The sequence below is a fragment of the Meleagris gallopavo genome, chromosome 3, assembly GCF_000146605.3.
Source record: "Meleagris gallopavo isolate NT-WF06-2002-E0010 breed Aviagen turkey brand Nicholas breeding stock chromosome 3, Turkey_5.1, whole genome shotgun sequence".
NCBI classification, from domain to species: domain Eukaryota; kingdom Metazoa; phylum Chordata; class Aves; order Galliformes; family Phasianidae; genus Meleagris; species Meleagris gallopavo.
In genome coordinates this window covers 43,062,744-43,086,350 of record NC_015013.2, presented here as the reverse complement: position 1 = coordinate 43,086,350, position 23,607 = coordinate 43,062,744, and the positions used below count along the sequence as shown (strand labels likewise).

The following is a 23,607-nucleotide window of genomic DNA, read 5'->3' as shown; positions in this document are numbered from 1 at the left end:
TTTTTTTTTTTCCCTGGCTAGCTTGAAATGGCTGTGCATTGAATGGACTGACATCAGATATCTGAAAGTATAGGCACTTGGGATTTTCATTCTGATGCAGGAAAACTCTTCCGTACTTGATGTAAGAAGGCTCTTCTGTTGCTCTCTGTTCTGAAGCCAGGATCTTACAGTCGAGTTTTCATGTATCCATCATCTACGTGCCTGGTTTCTTCAGAAATACTACCTTAAGTGCTGTCTAGAGGCTATATTTAGACTTAGGACAGATGTTACTATGTTTGAAACAGCATGCAACTGCAGATTACTTAGCCTATATTTAGCATGTCGTTAGATGATCAAGTGTCTTAGTTTACAGCTTTGTTCAGTGTTTGTGTGAATGAGCGTCCTGCTATAGAAGAGCTGGAAGAAAAGAAACAAAGAAACTTCAACTTCTGAAAGTGGTGGTTGGTGAGACCTTTGTGAGTGGAAACTATCCAAAAAGACCTTCAGGTGGAGTTTGATGGTGTTCTCATATAGTCCAGAGTTCAAACAGTTAAAAGGATATGTTTAGATTATTGTCTCCTACTCTATCTCATGGATTAGAAAGAGCTTGCCAAATACTTCATAGCAGAACATATCCTAAGTGATGGAAGGAATATAGGTTTATTTCCTCCCTTTTAAGGAAGGAAAAGACCGATAAGACTAAATAACATTTGTTTGTTTCCTTTTTGTACTGAGATAATAATTTTGTGGATTTTATTTGAAACCTGTTATGTTTTAAAGGTGAGGAAATGTCTTATTAGTAATAGAACAGGAATATCTCTTGTTCTAGCTGGGTGTCGATTTATTCTTCACCTTCCAGCATCCTAGTTAATTATTGAGCAACAGGATCTAAAAGTCCAGCACAGCGGGATTTTGTACTTTGATCAGCTCGAAACCGTAAACATCTTAGGAACCACTGTACTAAAGAAAATATTGGAAAGATTGAAAAGTGCTAACTTTAGTTTCCTCTGCATGCATGAAAATAAGGAAATAATTCTTCCCTTATTGTATTATCGTGGAAGTTAATTCCATGTTTCCTGTGCTGAAGTATTTGAAGATGTTTGTATTACAATTTAAAAATACAGAGGGAATGCTACATGAAAGAGGTACACTGGTTTGACAGGCTGAAATGGGGGAAGAGCACATGTGCAAATTCAGCAAAAGTAATAAATAGCATTCTTTTCTGTGCCCTGACCAGGAGCAAGGATGCCACTCTGGCTGCTGCATTTGGAATACTAAGGAGGCTCTTCTTGTCTCATCATTAGGTCCTCCAACATTTTAGACAACTGAAACACAATAAAAAATAAAATGTGGTAGATGTATATATATACTGTAGATTCAAGAATGGTGTAATCAGAAACTCATAGAAACCAATCCTTGCATAGAAAAGCACTTGATTTTCTTTCTGCTAAATTAAAAATAAAACTCAAATTGTTAGCAGTGTGTGAAGAGCCAGTATTAGGAACACTAAAAAATGAAATGAATTTCAAGTGTAGTATGAGTTTTTAATTGGAGAGGCACATTTAGTGACATTGACTTACATCACTATTGCATAAGCATTTGTCCCAGTATGCTATTTTACCTTCTAGATGGTAAAACATTCAGATTCCTTTGCATCACATTTCATTTCAGTTTTTGTAAACTTGAGAAACTCTATTATTTGACTTGATTGAAAATTAATTAGAAGTTATACTTGATAAATAATTTAGGGTAGCTGCAAAGTGTATTATTGAATAATTAAATATAATTAAGAGAAAGGTATGGTCTAGACTGAAGTTCTCCAGACACTTGCACTCCTTTTCCAGAAATGACATTGGAGTTTGCATCTCATTGAAATTCCAGACCATCAATTCCCATCAAATTGAAAAAGTCAAAAGTTGTTTTTTAGTAACTGTTTGTGAAACGTTTGTTCTTTGTTTTTACAAAAATAGTTAGTGATGCATTTATAGCATGCACCTCTACCATATCTGTTTTCTTTTGACTTTTATGACAAGTGCAGGATTTGAAATACCTTTTTTATTGCTATCTTAATTGTGTTCTGTTGATAAATCCTCATTTGAAAGTAGACATGTTGAATTTTACTTCCTTCTATGGTATCACAGCATATGTATCAGTTGACTTATTTCTTTTGGCTTTGGATTTGTTCAACACAGACATATGAATGTCTTTTTAGTTTTTTAGTTGCACATCTGTTGTGTAAATTGATTATTTTGAAGGTGCGCCTCAATAAAACACATTAACAGGCACTGAAAAAGAGCCCATAAATTGACTAGATGTTCATGTGAGAGTTGTTTGGGTGTAACTTCGTGTGGACTATGCCTTTAGTTTTCTTCTTGCTATTGAAGTGGATAATATTGTAACATTACATTTCCTTCTCCTGCTCTCTTTTTTCTTTTATGTAGAACTTACCAATTTGCTGGGTGTTTTCCTTTCTTCTTTTCTAAGTTCCTGAAGCCAGTACACAGTCAAGTGACCTTTCCTGAAGGAACTGGGGTTTTTTAGTCTGGGGAAAAGGAGGCTGAGGGGAGACCCTATTGCTCTCTTCCAAAATCTGAAAGGTGATTGCAGTGAGAGCGGGGCTGGTCTCTTCTCACTGGTGACAGGTGACAGGACGAGGGGAAATGGCCTCAAGTTGAGCCAGGGGCGGTTTAGGTTGGATATCAGAAAACACTTCTTTACAGAAAGAGCTGTTAAGCACTGGAATAGGCTCTCTAGGGAGGTGGTTGAGTCACCATCCCTGGATGTGTTTAAAAACTGTTTGGATGTGTTGCTCAGGGACATGATTTAGCAGAGGGTTGTTAGAGTTAGGGTAGTATGGTTAGGTTGTGGTTGGAGTTGATGATCTTTAAGGTCTTCTCCAACCTGAGCAGTTCTATGATTCTATGATTCTATATTAGTAGAAGCAAGTAAAAATTATTTTTTAATGATGGCTTAATTACAGATTACTGTAACAGAAAAGGAAGGTAAAATAATGAGAAATTGAAACAGTGACTTTGTTTTGCAGGTTCTTTCATGTTGGTGAATACATCTGGGAGATACGCAGGACAGAAAGCTCACCTCCTGATGCCCCATCTAAAAGAAAATGATACACATTGTATTGATTTCCACTATTATATTTCAAGCAAGAGTGGATCTAGCCCTGGCACTTTGAATGTGTATGTGAAAGTTAATGATGGACCTATCGGTAACCCAGTCTGGAACACATCTACTACTGGTACTTGGAACAGAGCAGAACTGGCAATTAGCACTTTCTGGCCCAATTTTTATCAGGTATGTTTTATTTTTTATGAAATTATATTTCTCGTAGTCAGCAACTGGCTCTAAATTATCATTTTGACTTTAAAATCAAAATATTTTTCAGTATGTTTTATTGATCTTTATCTTAATTACATTTTTGCAGATGATAAGTGTTTTTACATACATATACCTATGTTTAAATGTTTAAATATATTTATAGAAATATATGAGATGCATTCATACACACGCACACTTTGTATGTATGACAGATGTGAGCCCAAAATTATGAACTAAATGAATACCATGGAGAATTTACATGGATGGCCCATAGACTAGAGGAATAATAAGTGTGTGTGTACATATCTCAGTAAGCAAGATAAGTGATGGTAATTAGTTAGGATGTGTAGAAACTGTGGGACAGTGATGTAAATGGTATGGAATAAGGCATGAATATTGTCTTAGTTTCAGCTGGGACATAATTCTTCAGAATGTCTGGTATGATGCTATGTTTTGGTGCTAAGAGAAAACCAATGTTGATAACACACCAATGTTTATAGTTGCTGCTCAGCAGTGTTGTACAGAGCCAACACCATTCACAGAGAAGGGCCCAAGGAGCTGGGAGGGAACAGAATTAGGACAGCTGTCTTAAACTGGCCACTGGGATATTCCATGCTATATGACATCATACAGAAGGAGTTTTGAAGGGGACAGGAGTTCATCTCACTCTCTTCCACTGCTCAGGGGCTAGCTGGGTGTCGGTCTGGAGTGGTGAGCAAATGTTTGTGCATCATTTGTTATATACATTCATATATATTTATATGTTTGTCATAATAATTATCTTTTTCTCTACTTTGATAAATAGTTTTACCTCAAACTATGAGCTCTACTTCATTTTTTTCTTTTTGATTCTCTCCCCCAGCACACTGGGAAGGAGGAGGAGTGAGTGAACAGTCATGTGGTGCTTAGCCACCTGCTGGGTTAAACCGCAACAAATGTGGATGAAATAATCATGTTGAAACAATCAAGAATTTCTTCTATTGATTCCAGTCAATCGCTTTAATTTCTCAATAATAAATTCAGTAATTCTTTCAGTTCATTAAGGATGCCGGAATTGAATGTCAATAGATTTTACTGCATTAGAGTCTTCAGGTTTGATTTAGATGATGAATATTTGTTGACCAATGCAGTCATAAGTGGAACAACAGCTACCAAAGGAATGTGCTTCTGATTACATCCTAAAGATTTAGTGAGAATCTCACTTGCCAGTTTCTTAAAAGTACTGCTTTTCTGTATGGAAGTTTACAGATTATATAGCTATTTACTTCATACAACAGTTTAACAATTTTTCTCCTTCCTATGAAAATACAGTCTACATCTACATGAGCAAGTAATTTGCCTTAATAGGAGCAGACCAAAGCTATTGCTTAGGCACTTACTGTATTCACTTGCACTGTGGTTGGTTCCCGTGGGCTGACATTTTTCACTCATCACTCAAGCTTTCATGAGGAAGACTATCTCAAAGATGGGGATTCTTTAACTGCAGACATCCCTAGGAAGTGCAGTGTTGTTCTTCCACAGTGTTTTCTATGTGTGTGTTATACAGAGAGTGACAGCATTTTGATTCCTACATCAATATCCTGACCACTACTATCACATATCGTAGAGCCTTACTTCTGTTTCTGTCAGGAGTGACCAGGTGTTGATTCTCGAAGGACATCCAGGGTAAGTTTATGGTCATCTCAGCAAGCTTCACTGGAAGAATTCATGGTGTGGGTCACCTGAAGTTGGCCATTGATTCAATGGAGGATACTGGCATCTCTTCCAGAAGAGCGGGCTTATTAGGAAAGTTGAGATTCTCCTAAGCATTGTAGGAAAATCTCCATACTTCTTAAAATCTCATGCTCTAAAGAGGCATCTTGACCACAGAGTACAGGCTTGGTTTAGCCATACTTCTACCTCTCACAAGGTGAAAGGGCACCTTTCTGCAAGGTTGTGTGCCACACATTACCAATTTCATGCTAGTGTTGAGAATGCCCTCCAGTGATACCAAAGAGCCTTTCTATCTTGACTGTAGCAATGAGTCTCAATGGGCAATAGAAGAGTAGAGCGTTCCACATAGAATTTCACGGCTGGTATGGGTTATAACTCTGGCTGCTTTGTAACAGAACATCTACTGGAGGTATTTATGAGCTTTCTGGGTTGTCCAGGAGAGTTGTATGATGTGTGTACATTTTGCAGACACATGTAATTGTGTTGTTTATGCCTTGGTCTGGACCAGGTTGTCCACACTGGAGTTTGGAGTGAGTTAAGGGAGAAACTTAAGATTTAATTGCTTCTGAAAAGAGTCTGCTTTGGATGCAGCAGAACTGCTCTGTGAACCGACAGGCAGTGGAGATGAGGAATATGTTTCAAAGCCTCGCTAAAGCTCTGAAACTAACTAGTAATGTGTGGGGGGGAATTTTAACAGAAGAAGCACAGACTCTGGATAAGTAAATTTAAGCTAAATTAAAATTCTGATAAAAGTACTGCAAGTTGAGAGAGTTTAAAATCTATTGTTGACAATAATAATAATCTGTATCAGATTTCTAATGATATGACACATCTAAATGATGCCTCAGGAATATTGATATTTGGCCACTGAAACAGAAAGATAACCTTTCTCTCAAGACCTGAACCCAGGACTGTTCACCGTTATTCATAGGAGAACCTTTATATGCTTGGGTCAGTTACTGCAGTTTAGGAAATTACTATGCATCGCCTTATATAAATAGACACCTAGATATTTTGACACAATCTACTCTTCCTTCACTGAGGACTGTATTAAGTCATTTTCTTTGCATTTGCTGCATAAATTGTGAAATTACTCCTGCTTAAGAATTGCAATTTAGTTGATGTGCCGAAATGTATTATAGCAATATCCATGGAGGTCCAAGAAATCAGTTTAAAATAGTATAGCTTCACTATTTTGTTGTAGATGAACTAATTTATTCTTGAAGAAGCTCTCTCTCCATTTTCATATTTCATGGTCATTGCCAATTTGTTTGCCTCCGTTCTCTTAGAAATCTCTAATGCATTTTCCTTACCGATATAGTGATGGAATTTCTCTTCATTTCTCAAGGAATCGTAAAATTACAGAGCATCCTGAATTGGAAGGGACCAAACGATCATCCAGTACAGCTCCCAGCTCCACGCAGACCACACAGAATTAAAACCCTATGTCTGAGAGCAGTGTCCTAACTTTCCTTGGACTCTAGCACTTGGGGCCATGACTACTCGGCAGCCTGTTCCATGCCCACTGCCTTCTGGTGCAGCACCTGTCCCTAACCCCCAGCTGCCCCTCCCCTGACTCAGCTCCATGCCGTTCCCTCGGGCTCTGTCTCTGTCACAGAAAGCAGAGCTCAGCACTGCCCCTCCGCTCCCTGTGAGAAGTTGCAGCCGCCATCAGGCCTCCCATCAGCTCCTCTGTTCTGGGTGAGCAAACAGGGGGACTTCAGCCACTCCTCATATGTGTTGTTCTCTAGACCCTTCGCAATCTCTGTAGTGCTCCTTTGGACGCTCTGTCATAGTTTTAAGTCCTTCTTATTTTGTGGGGCCAAAGCTGCACTCATTGCTGGAGGTGAGGCTGCACAGAGAAGAGCAGGACAACCCCTCTTTTCCCCTCAGAGGCAGCGACCCTTCCGGCTGCCAGGGCACACTGCTGACACATGTTTTAACTTGCTGTCAGCCATAACCCTCACATCCCTTTCCAAAGGACAGCTCTCTAGCCTCTCATTCCCAGTCTGTACATATATCTTGGGTTGCCCCATCCCAGGTGCAGAGTCCTGCACTGACTCTTCCGTGCTGTTTTAATCTGTTTGCTGGCTCTTTCCTCTTCATTGAGGGGATAGGCAAGAGGTTAGCTGCAAGCAGCTGGGAGAGGGGAGAGGTGGAGAGAAGCTATGTGTGTGGATCTTCTGAGAACATGCATTGAAGTTAGGTGAGAGCTCAGACTGCTTAACATGTCATGGAAGGAAGCAGAGGACTCACCTGAGAGGTGTCCTGCAACAGCTCTGTTTCGTAAGCTCCTGCTCTTTTGATTTAAAAAATCCTTAACTCTTTTGTCACAAACTCATGTCTTTTTCACATAAAATCCAAAAGAACTTTTTCTCAGGATTTATCAGTGGCTGGGTGACAGAATCACAGAATCACCAAGGTTGGAAAAGACCAAAAGACCTTCAAGATCATCCAGTCCAACCATCCACCTATCATCAATAGTACTCAATAAACCATGTTCCTCAACACAACATCCAAATGTTCCTTGAATACCTCCAGGGTCAGTGACTCCACCACCTCCCTGGGCAGCCCATTCCAGTGCCTGATCACTCTTTCAGAAAAGTAGTATTTCCTAAAGTAGTATTTCCTAAAGTACTTAGGTTCAATAATTGATGTTATTGAACAAATGAAAAGTCTTCTAATAATATTGTTTATGGAATGATAGGGGCCTTTTTAACTTTTCACACATGAAGGCTGGTAGTTTCCTGAAGTAGTGTTCAGGAAAAGGCTCTGCTTTAGCAGATGGAGGGAGAAAGCAATACAGTGCTCTGATTTGCTTTTTTGTGTTTTAAGTTGCATATTCACGTAGGCATCTGCATACCTGTGAATGCACTATAATTCCATTCCATTAATAGGATACTCTGCAAGGTTTTTAGCTGCAGATGAAGCCAAGATGTACTACAGACAAATTGTATGATAACATTCCACAGTTGTAATATTTATATAACCCAGGATGCATAAAAACAGTGGTGTTAGTCTGTTTTGCTACTGATTCGTGAAGAATGTAGGCAAAATAACTCCCACTAATGGTATCTGAGTAGAAATTAAATTCTGTAGCATGGAGTGAATTTTAATCCAGTGTCTAAAGATTTATTTGCTTAAACCACATATTAACACAAATGCAAAGCATTCAAAAGATTTAATAGTTAAGTGTTTTATTATTGTAGCACCGGTTATCCAAGCTGCCTAATACCTTTCATGTTGAGATTCCATTTAGAATTGATTCTTTGGAAGTACAGTTTCTGAACAAAATAATTAATTTCTCTCAGCATACACTTTTCTTTTTACTAGGTAATTATTTGTGTAGGTTTTACCCCATATAAAAGCTGTGTGACATATATAAATCACCATGATAACCTGCATGTAACAACACTAATTGTAGTCTAATTACTGCATATTTGAACTTAAATTGTGAAGTATTCTGTTGATTAAGACACATTTAATTCCATAATTAATGGTCTTCCAAGAGCCACTGTTTAGCATCTGTCTTTGACTTTAGAGTATGTCTGCACTACATTCCAGCTACTGATTACAGTATAGTTGCAGTAACACAGGTTCACAGTGCCAAACACCTTTTGAGGGTCAGAGATAATCAGCCCAGCTTGTCCTTTTCTGCTGTGACTCCTGGTCTCCCTGAGTTACTTGTTTCAAAGTAGCTTAGGTATTTCTGCATTATTTTTGTGTGTTACAGAAGTTTATCATACCATTGGAGATGGCCTGCAAACAAAACAAGGCTCTGCATGATTACTTTCGCCCTCCTATATACTTGAACAAAATGTACACAGACAAAAAAAAAAAAAAAGGGCATTAAATGTTATGTGCTATGTAAATGTCTGAGAAGTGGTGAGATTGTTTTTAGGATCTTGGAAACCAATACGTTGAGAGGCTTCAAAATTGATGCTTTGAGATAAAAGTGAATGCTGAAAAGGCTGCTCCTCTAGTGAGGAGACGAGATGATGTTATTGCTTTTGTCTCTTTTAAAGTTTTTATTTTTATTTTTTTTTCCATGGTTTGGATTCTGTAGTAGAAGGAAAAAATGTTGATTTCAGGGTTGTGTTCTCTTTTTTTCCAGATTACTTAATGGTTCTCAGACAAGTTTGTAGTGTTTGAAATCTATTTTACATTTCTGAAATGTTTCCAGTTTTAAAACTTTACAGTATGTGAAATGCTACTACTGAGTAGAGTCTGATGAAAAGCTTTTTGTCTAACCCTGCAAGCAAGCAATTTGGCACAGCACTGTTGCAAGTTACATACTATCCCCTTGTCACTTTTTGTATCTTGAATTATTTCCTTTGTAATTTGCTTGGAGTCGGTCATGGCAGCACTGAGCTGAAACAAATCTTGATTTAAAAAACAAACAAACAAACAAAAAAAAAACAACCAACAAAGCCAACAAATACTGCAGTTGTTTAAATCCAGAATTGGAACTGAAAGAATTAAAAATAATTTCTACTGGAGTATGCTACTCTGTCTGTTTGTGCACCTTCTTTAAATATAATTTCCTCTTAAGCTAGCATGAGTAAATAGGTAAGCACCTGGTATTAATTCCTGATTTTTTTCTCAGTGAAGACACAATGGAGTTACAGGGTATCACTTCACATTAAGATGAGATTTACCCTTTACCAGTCTGACAGTTTTCCCTGTAAATTGGGAGTTTAGGGAATAAGAAGCAGTAAATCCAACTTGCTTTTTCAAATCTGCTTAAACTTTCACTTCCTTCAGAACCTGTTTTATACCGGCTGTACTTGAAGTTTGGTTCATGCAATGTAGTTCAGTCACCAGCTAGGACAATGAGTGGAACTCTTTGAACAGCGAAGGTTGTGTTCAGATTCTCACAGATTACATGCTCTACATTAAACTGCATGCTTATGGTTCCTGAACTGCGCTTTGAACTCAAACTTGGAAATGTATATTGCCTTTTGAATGGCTTTGAATGGTCCAAAATCTTCTTCGCTGAGCAATGTGATTTCGGAGCGCATTTATTTTGAGAAAGATGTGTGAGGGTAGGCCACGTATCTAAATTAAAAAAAAACATCAATATATAAATGTCCAAGAGTAAGCAGATGCATTCTTGTTTACCTTTAAACAAAGGTCCAGTGTTTTCTCCCATCCCGTGTTCCTAAACCAAGGGAATTGTTCAACCACATCTGATTTAAAAACAAAGCGAGAAGAGCACGATGTAGTAAGCCTGACAGTTTGGAGCTCAGTTTTCAGTGCTGTTCACTTCAAAGAGGTTTCTTTGGACTCTCAGGTTTGGCAGCACAACCTAGGTGTTGTTTAATGTGCTGAAGTGCTTATTTGAGTGTTGGACAGTAGTTGTGTAAGAATGATAGATGGAGACGCACATAGCATGCAATAAATTCCTAACCTATGAGACCTAACCACGTTCTAGGTGTGGCAGTGCTGCTAAGAGCCCAAGTAAATATGCTCTGATAGGTTTTTGTGGGTTCTGTGAAGGAAGAAGTGAGAAATGTCCCTTACTGTGGCTTTGAAGAGACAGAAAAAACAGGGGCAGTCCTAGGACAGGCTCCAAAGGGGAGAAGTGCTCCTTACCTTTGTGTAACAACTGGTTTCTGATTTGACCAAGGAAATGAGCAATTGGGTGTAAAATGCAGCAGGCAGGGAAGAGAAGGCAGCAAATGCTGTCAGCAGGGTGGGATGTGTGTGCTGGAGGAGTCTTGGCCCAGTTTATGGGAAGCAAAAAAGCAATCTAATGTTAAGGATCTTTCTCAATACTCCTTTTTCTGTCTTGTTTTTTGTAGACTGCTATTTTTAAGTCATGTGAAGTAGAGAGTATTTACATTAGGTACAACCCACCTTTCAACTACAGGCATTGTGATTTTGCAACAACAAAGGCAGGAATTTACAGAGCGAGGTTGTGTGGCAACAAAAACTATTTATTCCTATTGTTCAGGGGAGCAGAGAAGTTATCGAGAGCTGCACATTTTAAGCACTAAGCATTTACGTTGGTGAGCAGCCCCCCTTCTTTTGTTCATGCACAGAAAGGGGAAGCGGCAGGAATGAGAAGCTAATTTTGCCCTTCAGTGAAGCAGGGAGGCTCTGGGACATGCAGCGTTAGGCCACTTCCCTTCTTCCTGCTTGGCAGACTCAGGAGGCCAGGCAGCTCCAGGCCAGCATCAGCCCAGCTCTTCCTGAGCAGTTGAATGTAGCGTTTTAACCAGTTGTTTCCTGCCTGATAAGGTGATGGAATAATAAGGCTAACAAATCAAAGGACTGCCCAGCCTGCTGTTGCTTGGATGTCGCCTTTGTTTTGACTGGAGTCTGTCATATTGCCTACAGGTGTTATGGCAGCTGGGAGGAAATGCAAAGTTTGACTTCTGAAGTAGAAACGTGAAGTTCTACAAAACACACAGCTTTTCAAGTGTGAGATGTTGGAGAAAGCTTGGCATGAAACAAGATGCGGGGTTTTATTTCTAAGAGAAATAATTAGGGAAACTGATCCAGATCTGTGAATTGTCACAGAATTGTTTAGGTTGGAAAAGGCCTCTAAGATCATCAAATCCTGACAGCCCTGTCAGCTTTTTAGAAGAAAAACGAGTTACCAGAAATGTTTCTTGGTCCAGTCCTGAACAATCCCATGCAGTGTGCAGTATGCTTACAGGGATTTGCAGGCCCACGGCACCTGTAGAATCAAATGAATTTTTTAATGTACGAGGGAACATGCTCACTTGAGCAAATACTGTGGTCTATAATCTTTATTTATATTAATAAAACTGTACTGGATTTGGATACAGACTTTGATAGTATTTCACAGCCTGTAAACAGACAGTAAATTCTATTACTGTACTTTCAGTGTGTGTCATGTTCTTGAATATATGAAGGGAAAGGCACATCAGTGATGTTTGTTTGGCTATAGTGTATCACTGCTAGCTATAGTGTCCCTTTCTATTTACTAATAAATCTGACTTCTGTCAAAAAAGACTAAAGTATATGGTCAGGTAAGTTGATACCAGCTTGACTATGTATGTAATGGACACGTGATTAAACTGACTATATTTCAACTTGCATAACTTTTCTTTGGAACTTGCTCTCCTAAGTGACAACGTTTGTAATTTAATAGCACATCCAGCTGGCAGTTTCTTGATACATTGCTTGGCTACTTTGTGACAATGGTAATTTTGATATATTGTCTAGAGATACTGCAAAATATTTTAGATCACTCCTTGAATCTTTCTCTGTTGCCGTAAGTATACCCAATTTAGTTATTTTGAGATTGTAGTTTCTGCCAGTAAACTGATAGAACTGGCTTATGGTCAGTCTATACTTGTCTGTGAGTATATTATGATAAGGAAGTACTTTGAAACCTATTGGAAAATCTGTAGCTAAGTTCCCCAGTTATGGATTACAGAAATTATTTTGAGATTTTCTACTTAGATATTTAGTTTTATTGGAAGTCAGACCACTCCTTATAAAAGACTTTCTTATGCAACTATTTTCTGACATTAGTTAAATCCCTGTTATATGGCAGTAATAATTTTAGCAGAAAACTTAATGATTTGGCTGACTTCTTCAAAGTTGTGCGTGTGCAGATATCTCTTTTCTACATCTACTTTTCTACAGCTTAGCATATCTGAAAATGAAGAGCCTGTTAAGAACATTCTCTGTGCAGTGTTGGAATTATGGATCGATCATATGGCTTTGTGCAGATCTCCTTACAGCGAGTTGCCTGAAAGAAATTTTAAAGAAACTTGTGAGATCGATTTCAATAAAAATAAGATTTAGAGTTCTTGTTTTTTTCTTCTTAACAGTTGAAACTCAAAGCAGCTAGAGAATACAGGAGAGAAATCAGAGAAATTGGATTTTTTCAGGCTGTTCTTTACCTCCACACTTGGATTCAGTTTGCTCAGTGGCTTTCTTAGTCGCATCATATTTCCCCAGGAACTTTTCCACCATTTCTGAGACCAAACTGTCTACTCTCTGTTTTTCACTGCCATGTTGAAACATCTCTGTCTTTACTGCACATTGTCAGCACTGTGCAATCATTTTCATGCCCTACAGTCTTTTAGACCTACTCTCTTGTAAGTAGTCTTGGTAGATTCCCAAGAAATGGAGCAGTCTCCTCCTTTTTCAATTTCCTTTTTTCAGTCTTACGCTGCCCTTGAGACTTGAGGTTTCTTTGTGCAAGTTATCAGTTTCTATTTCCATTTAAATGCTGCTAAGATGCGGATAGCAGAGACCATTTGAAAACCTCTTTCAGTTTTTTGAATGGAAGTTATTCTTTTAAGAGCTGCATATTCATACTTCCCAGGATAGTTCCTAAGATCAGTTCCACCAAAAAAATATTTTTTGTAGAAAAGAGATGCTTTGAAATTTTGAGCAGTCTTGGTCTAGATGCTCTGCTGAACTCAAGGAGCCACATACATAACCTGAACACTTTATTGCTGTGGATGGACAGTATCAGCTATGAGTGCCATCAGAGTGCCTTCAGGTATTTAGAAGTCCACAGGCTGGGGTTTGTGACTGAGCAGTCTTTGTCTTGCAGAACTTGTTTCTACAGAAATTGGTTGGCGGATTTTGAACTTTCTTCATGGCCATCTCATGCTTTCCTCTTGTTGTCATGTTCACCTGGGGGGTAATGTTAGCCCTGCAGGTTGAAATTCTTCTGTGGACAGGAGACAGAAATAGAATGAAAATTAGATATTTTTCTTGTCAGTTGTGTGGACTTAAAACTATATTTTTGGCAATTTTATTCCACTGATGTTGAGGAGAAATGGACGGAATTTAGGAAGAATACTATGATATTTGAGACAAAAGAATGGGATTGTTGGCCAGTGATGATGAAGAAATGAGAAAGATGAAAAATGGTGAGAGCTGGAAAAGCATTTGCGTATCTCAAAGTCTGTGTCAAAATCAGTATTGGTCTTATACCAGTGTTTATTCAGCAATGGAAAACTTTGATTTAATACTAGGGGGCTGTATGTTATCCTTAGAACATGCTTGTGTTTGGTATCATTCTCTTTCTGCCAAAATAATTGTTGCTAAGGGTATAGTATGTAGTGTCCATCTGCATCTATTGCAAGACCAAATGTAGCATATATGTGAAAAGTTGCTTCTAAATTTCAACTTCTTCACAAGCTGACTTTGAGCATGAGCTTCTTTTCCATTGCTTTGGAAACGTACCTGCTAATGTTACTGGCAAATTTTCTTCTATTTCACATAAACATTCTTGGGCTATTAAAAGAAAGGTTGCCAAAGTTTGGAGATGTTTATTTCTGAGTGTGCTTAATTCAAATAACAAGAGCACTCCATTTATTTTGTGACCTATTTATAGCCATTAAACAAACAATGGCATATGGATCTGCTTTTCTTTAATTCACAGGATTTATTGGAAGACTAAGAGCATAGGGAATACATTCTTAAAAATGGATTCATTTGTATCTGATACTGTGTAGAACACTGTATACTGAAGAGTGGTCATTTGTTTAGTAATAGTAGGTCTGTGTTCCATTCAAATGAAATAATTAAAAATAAATTACTGATTTTAATACTTAAGAAGATTATTAGGTAACTATTTTGGCAGACCAAATACTAGGCGGAGTATTTCTCATTATGAGCCTTGTATAATCACCCTAGTAAATTTCTGAAACGGTATAAACATGAAAAATGCGATTTATGTTCTGGCTCTTTTTTATAACTCATTTTGAAGTTTTTTTGATTGTTCTTCGTTTACAAAGAGCTCTCAAATGTTGAAAGAGTTGACATGTTTTTCCATAACAAAGTATTTTTATGTTTCCTCTTTTATAAAGCTGCTAACAGAAATTCTCTTTTCACTTCTCAGGTTGTTTTTGAAGTGGTAACTTCAGGTCATCCTGGATATGTGGCCATTGATGAAGTGAAAGTTTTAGGACATCCATGTAGTAAGTATCCACACACTATTTTAAAGTCTTCTAAAATGTATGTGCTATCCCTCAGTAAATGTTAAGGAAAAGATACTGAAAATGTCAGAAAACAATGCCACTACTACAAAAATACTCTAAGTATATACAAAATGTTGCTAGCAATTGACCACTGCACCTTACCAGCTTAAGAGATGTATTTTATATACCATTTTTACACAGCATGAACCTACGTCATCTAACAATTCTTTCAGAACAAAAATCAAGACATGTTATATGTCTTTCTATCAACATCAAAAATTAAATGCTGCTACAAGCTGAGGCATTAATGAGGGAGGTGAACAATGCAAGAACTGAACTGATGACATGTGACTACTTTTCCAGGTCTTAGAAGGTAGAAAACTTAGCTGGTTGAGGGCTGTGGCTTTACTAAACAACATTGCTCAGGGTAAATCCCCAGGTAGAAAGTTCACATTCATGGGCTAAATTTCTGAACTTTTTTTACTGCCTTATTTTCTAATATGTTTCCTTATCCCATTGCGACAAGGCACTGACCTGCTAGAAGGGAGTTCTGCAAAATATACCTGAGTGTCCTGGTGGACAACAGGTTGGCCATGAGCCAGCAGTGTGCCCTTGTGGCCAAGAAAGCCAATCCTGGGTTACATTAAAAAAAACATAGCCAGCAAGTACAGGGAGATGATCCTCCTACTCTACTCTGCCCTGGTGAGGCCTCATATGGAGTACTGTGTCCAGTTCTGCGCTCCTCAGTTAAAGAAAGACAGAGAACTTCTAGAGAGTGTCCAGTGGGGAGCTGCAAAGATGGTGAAGAGCCTGAAGCATTTATCTTCTGAGAGACCTGGGAGTGTTCAGCCTGGTGGAGACTGCATATAAATATTTAAAAGACAAAAGTCAAATGGATGGGGCTAGAATCTTTTGAGTGGTACCCAGTGACAGAACAAAGGGTAATGGGCACAAACTTGAACATAAAAAGTTCCATATGAACACGAGAAAAAAAAATCCATACCCCATCTTGAGGATGAAAGAACACTGGAACAGGCTGCCCAGAGTTCTTCTGGAGTCTCCTCTGAAGATATTCAAATCCACCTGGATGCTTTCCTATGTAACCTACTGCAAGGAGCCAGCTTTGCAGGGGGGTTGGACAAGATGATCTCCAGAGGTCCTTCCAACCCCTACAATTCTGTGATTACTAAGAACATGCAATACTTAGCTCCCCTAAGTTATTTTAAGAGTGATATTAAAATCAACCTCATGAATTAAAAGTTGAATATAGTAATCCAGGCGTCTTTAACCAAACCGCTTACGGAAACTATCATTTCACATATCTGCTATTTGTTAAGTAACACATATTAAAGTCACACAATGAATTGTAGGTTGTAGTCTCAGTGACCAAATGACTGAGTGAGGAAAAAGATACCAAATGCTGTGTAATTGTTCATCCGCTTCTTATGACATATTGTACTTGTATGCATTCTTTGTGATTTGTAAGTATGAGCTGCAATTTAAAATAAAAAGTGGCTCATCAGTTAATGCTAGAACACCTCATAAATATCGTTTTAGTGTTAGTGACAAAAAGACACAGACATTTCTTCAAATACGGAGACAGTTATGCAGAATCAGCAGCTATTATTTCTGAATCACTTAGTTCTAATAAACACAGCAGGCTCGCATGTTGTTAGGCAGTATTTGCACTTCTACATTCTGAATTTATATCTTAGGTTTGACTAGTGAAGTATAAAGCAGCACTTTATCAGCATAGTAATTTTTCTTACAGAGTTTTTGAGAGGTTTGATCTGTGCATTCGTTCTCAAAACCTGCAAGCACTGAGTTATATCTTATAATGTGTAGAGTTCTAATTCTAAAGTGTTGAAATCTAGAAACTAATGAAACACTTCTTCAATAAAGTAACTAAAATGTTAGAAATTAAAACATCAAACTATTCACACTGTCTACAAGAAAATAGAAAAAAAGGAGAATTGAAAAACTATTTTGTGTATAAAGCCTTGCAAGACTTATAATGACTTTTCTTCCTGTATATTGCCAGAAAAAGTACTTTCTAAATGATTAACTTTTAACAAAAATTGAAATGGGAAAAATACTATGAAACCATGACATATGTTGTAGGCAGTTGTCTGGGTAGCATGGACAAAGGCCAAGTGGAAATAAAGACTGTGTGTAGATCTGAAAGACATGTGTTTGGCAATTGGTTGATTTGTGTGTGTGTATTTAAAAATCCTAAAGCCCCTTTCTACTTAGGCCATACATCATAGTTCAGAGAGGCTACTTTAGCAGTGTTTGGGAAGATTGGGGAAAAAACAAGTATGGTGAAAAGGTAAAATTTGATATTAAAAAAAATAAGAGAAACTTCCTGAGAATTTTACTGAATAGACAACTAGTAATAATTTGATATGTGAAGAAGATAGAGGCTGTCTGTCCTGATTCCATTGGGAAATGTTTAAATAAAGAAAAATGCTACATCTAGTAAATTTGCCAAAAGGACAGCTATCATGAAAACATTTCCTCCTGTAATTAGATATTAACTTGAGCTATTTTCTTCCATCTTTGGCTTCTTGTACTGCCTTATGCTGGTTGTCAAAAAATCTGTTTTCTTGAAATCTGTTTGCTCATGCTTATTTTCTGTTATAATCTGTAGTTTGCCCCAGTGATAAGCTCTTCTAAGAGAATGTCATCAGCATTTTAAACAGTTGTGATGCTCTGCTAGAAAGCGTATGCTTAGTTTTGTAGTTTATTCTAATATTAGCTGTTCCATGACTGAAAGCAATGTTCAGAGCCTGGCTTATCTGCTAGTATAGATAGTGCAAAAATTCTCCTTGACTGCAGTAGGATTTGAATTGCTGGGCAACAACATGTTCTCAAGGGTGAGTTTCTATATCAAATTTCTATCTTCTTCTGTCACATTTTTTTGTTCTCTCTAGTAAAATGGAAATATACATGCTCTCTTTCCTTCTGCAGTAGAGATGGGTCTCATTTGAATATCTATTATTTGTTAGGTTAAATGCTGCTGTATTGCTTTCATTTTTGCTTAGGACTGTTTTCTCTTTCTAAATTAAAAATAAGCATAAGTGTGGAGAATGCCTTGTGTTCTGTTTTTGTTCTGTTTTGTTGAAATTAATTTTATTGAAGGAACACAGCTGTAGATAGCAAGAAGCATTATGTTAGAATTGTAGCATGAAACAGCTAAAATGCTAAAGCATCTCCTCTTACTGTACCTGGTTAAGAGGAAAACCTGTTTCCCTGACAACATCTCTCAACTTCTTGCTGTTTTGTCTAGTCAGTAGTCTATCTAATAAATTTTTATTCTGAGCATCAATTTATTTTCAATTCAGTCTTCATTAATACAGATTGTTATTGCAAAAGGGATGCTGAGCTAAGATAATTTACTTCAGGATTAATTAAATAGCACCCATCACTTCTGCTTTTTTCCCAGACACAGAGGAATAAAAGAATAAAATTAAAACAACCTAAAATATAATGTGTCTTCAGTGATTTAAGCCTTTTAAAGTATTACCATATTCCATGTGTTAATTTATAATCACTGCATTTGTGTTGCTTAATTTCAATCTTTTTTCTTCTTCCAATAGCAAAAACTCCCCATTTCTTGCGTCTTCAGAGTGTGGAAGTCAATGCAGGACAATTTGCTACTTTTCAATGCACTGCCAATGGTAAATTCAGTACAAGTGACAGACTTTGGTTACAGGTAATTTATTTACTTCCTAATGCTGTAAGATCTGGAGGAACAGGAGTTCTCCTCTGTGAGAACTGTAAAATGTATGAAAAATGATAGAGCTGTCTATTTGATTAATTTAAATTGTGTAGTGCCTTTGAACTAATATGTATTAGGTATTGTCTTCCAGAAACTGGTACTGGTTTTGTTACCTGTGGAGATCATGAATATATGCAATATCTCCAGGGAAGGCCATGTCACTTTCTCCTAATGTCTACTCTGCCCAACTCCAATGTTACACGTGACATTCTTGGCTTGTCTCTATATCATTAGTATAGTATTTTCCACTAAAACTTAACTTTATTTTCAGATTTAGAGAATACCAATATGGCAGTCAAATCTGACCTTCTGCTTTATAGTGCCAAAGAATCTTACCTGTATTCATTGGATTTAATTTTTTTCTTATTCAGTAATGTAACTTCTAGATAGATAACAGATCTTGATTTAAAGGCTGTCCTTATCCTTGTGTCAGAAAGATCCATCTTCCATAATCTCTCTTGGTAATGAGGTGCAAATCTAATTGTTGTCTTGCTGCTGTTATTCCAGAGGTGTCCATTCTGTACTGCAAATAGTAGTTTGTGTTTAGATTTAGCATTAGGGATACCGATCTTCAGTTCCCTATACTTTCTGTGTGTGAAAAAACATGTTAGATCTGAGATATTCCCTGTAAGAAGGATAGGAACTGCAGTATGTGGTGAGGGAGGGGTAAGAGAAATGGAAGAAATAGTAACGGGTGGGACATTGATGAGAACCTCTCAATTTTTTGACATTTATTCAATTTCAGATTTTCAGTACAGCTTGCTTTTCACCCTGCACTTAGTACAAAATTTTATCAAGCAGTTTGGAAACAATTCAAATATATGGGGCAGTTTAAAAAGCTTGGTAGTTTCAGGAAAACTAGCACACAAATAAGTACATCCACTTGAAAAGTGAACTTACGTGTTTGTCTATGTATGCATGATAAACTGTTAAGTCTATATAGAAAGAGCCCAATAAAAAGGCAGTGGAAATCTGTGTTTTTATTTGGTTTTGCATGGGTATTTTCAATCGCTGTGTTCATATGACTGACGTTTCCCTAACCTACCAGCCCTTTAAAGACCGTATTATAGTGTTGAATTGTTAAATTAGACTCCTGTCTTCCCTAAACCACTGAGCTCTTTTGAAAGCATGATTTTCCAGTCAGGAAAAGAGTTTAGCACGTATGAGAAAATAATAGGTTGTTATTTTGTCAGTTATAACCTTTCCAGAGCCTTTGAACTTTTTCATAATGTTATTTGGTAAAATTGAAGGTAGAATTTATTATAAGAAAATCCAAATTCCATTCAGTTTTTCCCTAAGTTTCATAGAAGTGTCATTTTCTCTTCAGGTGTTTTTTTTTGTTGTTGTTGTTTGTTTGTTTGTTTGTTTGTTTTTCATGGAGTTTAGTTGGTACATAAATTCTTTGTAAGGCTGGAATGCCATTTCTTTATTTCAGAAACTCAATTTCCTTTTGGATTTTATTTAGTATAAAATCATTCTTCTAAACAACCATAGTGATTCCAGGATGTTTTTGCTGAGCTTAGTTAAGCGATTCCTTGCTTATACATGGTTACAGGAAGAATGTTTTCTCCATGTGAGGAATAAGAAAGTAGTGACAATCAGCCAACTTTTCAAATAATTTCATATTCCTGCGGCCCCAGTGTTTATTTAGCCTGCCCATGTGGTTGTAGCTCCCTCTAGTAACCCATCCAAGATTGTGCAGGTTCCAGGTGTACCCTTGTGTGAGAGCAGTTTAAAAGTTGTCAGGATCTCCTGGCTTGCATAGATTTATTTTTGTACTTGTTTGCCAGTTTCCACAGATGTCTGCTTAGAGTAAGAGTGGTCAGACAGCTCAATGTGTGGAATACAGCAAGTCAAGGCTATGAGATACACTTCCAAGTGGAATTGGCTGTGTTTTAGTGTAAAAGATCCCCAGACCTGGAGTTCTTCATCTGTCATGTGTTTTCATGGTGTGATACTGAGGAATTTTGAATAAACCTGCTCATGACGCCTCATGTCACTGCCATGGGACCAAAAGTACAATGAAGCTATCTATTAAAGCTGCCAGAAAACGTAGATTCTTCTGTGTTGTATGACTAGTTAAATAGACATTAAAAATCTTCTGATTGCTGTTAATAGGAGAACCAATATTCGGTTAAAAACATCTTAAAAGCAGAGGTTCTTATGTACACTAGTGCCAGAATAAAATGAGTGCTGTTCTACTGAACTACTGGTCCTGTACTCAGATTTTAGTGGTACTGCAAATAGTTTGCGCAACCTCTCTGATACACCTGCATTTGTTCACTGATAATATGAAGCCCTTTCCATCAGACTTTTGTTGTTTGTTTTCCTTAAAATTCTAAAACACTTTAGGGAAAACCATAATAGATAAATAAAAACAACTGTGTGATGACAAAAGGCACCCTTGATTTTAGTTAGGGGTTTCTCAGCGTTTCTCCCATGCAAATCATGGCACTATTGCTATTGTATTTGGACATGGCAATGCCAAAATATCATGAGATAATTTGCTCCCAATAATTTTCCAGTATCTGTTCTTTTTTTCCAGATTTACATTGCTAATCTGAAGGACAGGTAAACTGCTTGTGGAATCACAAGCCTACTGCATTCAGTAGCATTTCTAATTGTTTTCAGTATTGTCAGGTTTTCCTTTTTGTACTTTTGTTTCTTTTATTATTGTAGCCCCCAGCCTGTATACAGCAGTAGACATTAAGTGTGGTAGAAAATGTTTTTCTGGTGAACAAATAATTTACTCTTTACACTCTGATAGATTGTTAGAGATAGAAGTTCTTTAAAAAAAAAGAAAAAAGAACGTAATTGTAACTTGGTTTATCTCTTTATCTTTGCTGAGTAGTTGTTGCAAATGACATTGAAGCAAGTCATGTTTTATTACTCCCGCACACACCTTTTTTTTTTTTTTTTGTCTTCCTTTTCAAGTCTTTTCTACTGTTATTTCCTATTGAACATTGAAGTTTGGAGTATTACAGAAGATTTTGCAGTTGAAATGGTGACAGGTTACCACAGGTTTTCTGCCCACATTTGGTCCCTGAGACGTGGAATTTGTGTCATTATCTTCTGATTGGTGTTTACTGTTTCAGGAAAGAGAAGACAGAAGTTTGTTTGCCTATTCCACTGTGCAACACTTTGCAAAAATACCCATAATTTTCCTGCTACTACTGGGCAGCTGTAGATCATAATACATGAGCTATGACTACAGGCTTATTAGATAATTTGACAATTAGTTGTGGTTACTGTCAGTGATACCATTTCAAGTTGAAGAAAAGGACTTAAGAACATGACAGAATCATACAAGTTTGTTTTTGTTGTTGTAACTAATGTCCAGTTAATAAGATTATTGGCTAGATTGTATATTTATGGATTCATGTCCTCATTAGCTTACATTCTAAACATAAACATCCATAAAAAATAAATGTGATGATAGAAACGAAGGAATGTTTAGAATGAACAGATGTGTCCCATTTACTTACATTTCCTTTATCATGAGTTATTTTCAGTATGCAATAACTCAGAGTAAGCAAAAATGTCACATGCTGTCTTGCTGAAAGGACTATAGCAATTGCTGAAACTTTTTTTTTTTCTTTAACTTAAATTAATTCCTATTTGAAACTTCAAATTTTGTAAGTTGACATTAGCATTAAGATACAGTACTGGGCACTAAACAAGATGGGAATCCAAAGCAATGGAAATACACCTCAGGAAAGGAAAAAATATATGCTTGTAAGTGGAAGCCAAAGTTAGAATTTGAAGGAAAAAAAAAGCATGCAGAACACACAAAGCTGAGGCATTGTCCTCAGAAGGTCATGAGTTAGAGTTTTGAAAATTGGCAGAAGAAAAAACACTGCATAATCTGTGCTTTTTTGGAAATGGCCTTCTTCTGGAGGGCAGCCTAGCACAATGAAAAAAGAACAATATTTATTTACTTACTTTTACCAGAACCCCTTGAGCCACGAATTTAAACAGTAGCTTAAAAATAAAAACGAAGTTTCAAAAAATTGTGGGTTTACTTAAAAACAGTTAAAATATCTTTCACTGCCAGCCCAAGATATACACATAAAGATTTTCTTCTCTGCGGGTGTATGAAGTGTGAACTTGCACGTATTGCATATTTACATACACAAAATATTATACTCAGTAGTGGCTGAAATTGAAATGATTATAAAATGGAAACTGATTGAATATTAAAATAATTATTTTCAGGTCTATACTTGGGAAAATTTGTGCCTCATCAGCCTTAGAAGTTTGAATATCTTGAGTATTCATTTTCTAGTCTACATACTAATGTTTTTTTTCCTATAAAACTCCCATCTTGTTTATTATAGTGGACAGCATAAATAGTTCCTTAATATTTGATTTGCTTCCTACTGGCATGTGGTTCACTTTGCATACTAAATACTGTAGAAATCTATTCTAAAAAGTCTTATTCAAGTTCTAATGGAATTTTTACCACTAATCTTAGCACAACCCAATATTAAGTTGCTTCTTTGAGATGGAATAATAGGATCTTCATTTTGTAGTTGAGGATCATAGGTACTGGGAAATCAAAACTTACCTCTTACTTCTGGAAAGAGTCTGAGTTATCTGTTCCTGATCTTTTGCAAGTGAGGCAATACATAGCGTCTTCCATGCTCAGTGTTTACTGGTGCTAGCTGCAATAGCACGTGCTCAGCACTTCTAGAAGTTGACCTCCAAGACTTAAATCAGGCATCTGAAATGTCAGTATACAGTTAGAAGAATCCTGGGAAAAGTTTTAACTGACTTGAGTGACATCTTTGACAGAGGCACATTTATGAAATCACACAGATTCTTAAATTGTCTTGTTTGTTCCTCAGCTTCTCAGACCTGACTTCCTCTCTTTATTTTGCA

At 37.1% G+C, this 23,607-nt stretch overlaps 1 protein-coding gene across 1 annotated transcript; it reads left to right on the top strand.

Annotated features, from left to right (window-relative positions):
• Positions 1 to 464: 464 nt before the first annotated feature.
• Positions 465 to 18,759, top strand: LOC104910256 (receptor-type tyrosine-protein phosphatase mu-like). The gene is made up of 4 exons (XM_031552819.1): positions 465 to 486; positions 3,023 to 3,288; positions 14,867 to 14,945; positions 18,545 to 18,759. Exons 2-4 carry the CDS (start codon positions 3,031 to 3,033, stop codon positions 18,742 to 18,744), a joined length of 537 nt encoding a protein of 178 aa, XP_031408679.1. The 5' UTR covers positions 465 to 486; positions 3,023 to 3,030; the 3' UTR covers positions 18,745 to 18,759.
• Positions 18,760 to 23,607: the final 4,848 nt, after the last annotated feature.

Excerpts from the sequence above, each read along its gene's own strand:
- LOC104910256 (XM_031552819.1), top strand. The coding sequence starts at position 3,031 with ATGTTGGTGAATACATCTGGGAGATACGCAGGACAGAAAGCTCACCTC. Across the intron at positions 3,289-14,866 it reads TCTGGCCCAATTTTTATCAG|GTTGTTTTTGAAGTGGTAAC; the intron begins GTATGTTTTATT and ends TTCACTTCTCAG. Across the intron at positions 14,946-18,544 it reads AGTTTTAGGACATCCATGTA|CAAAAACTCCCCATTTCTTG; the intron begins GTAAGTATCCAC and ends TTCTTCCAATAG.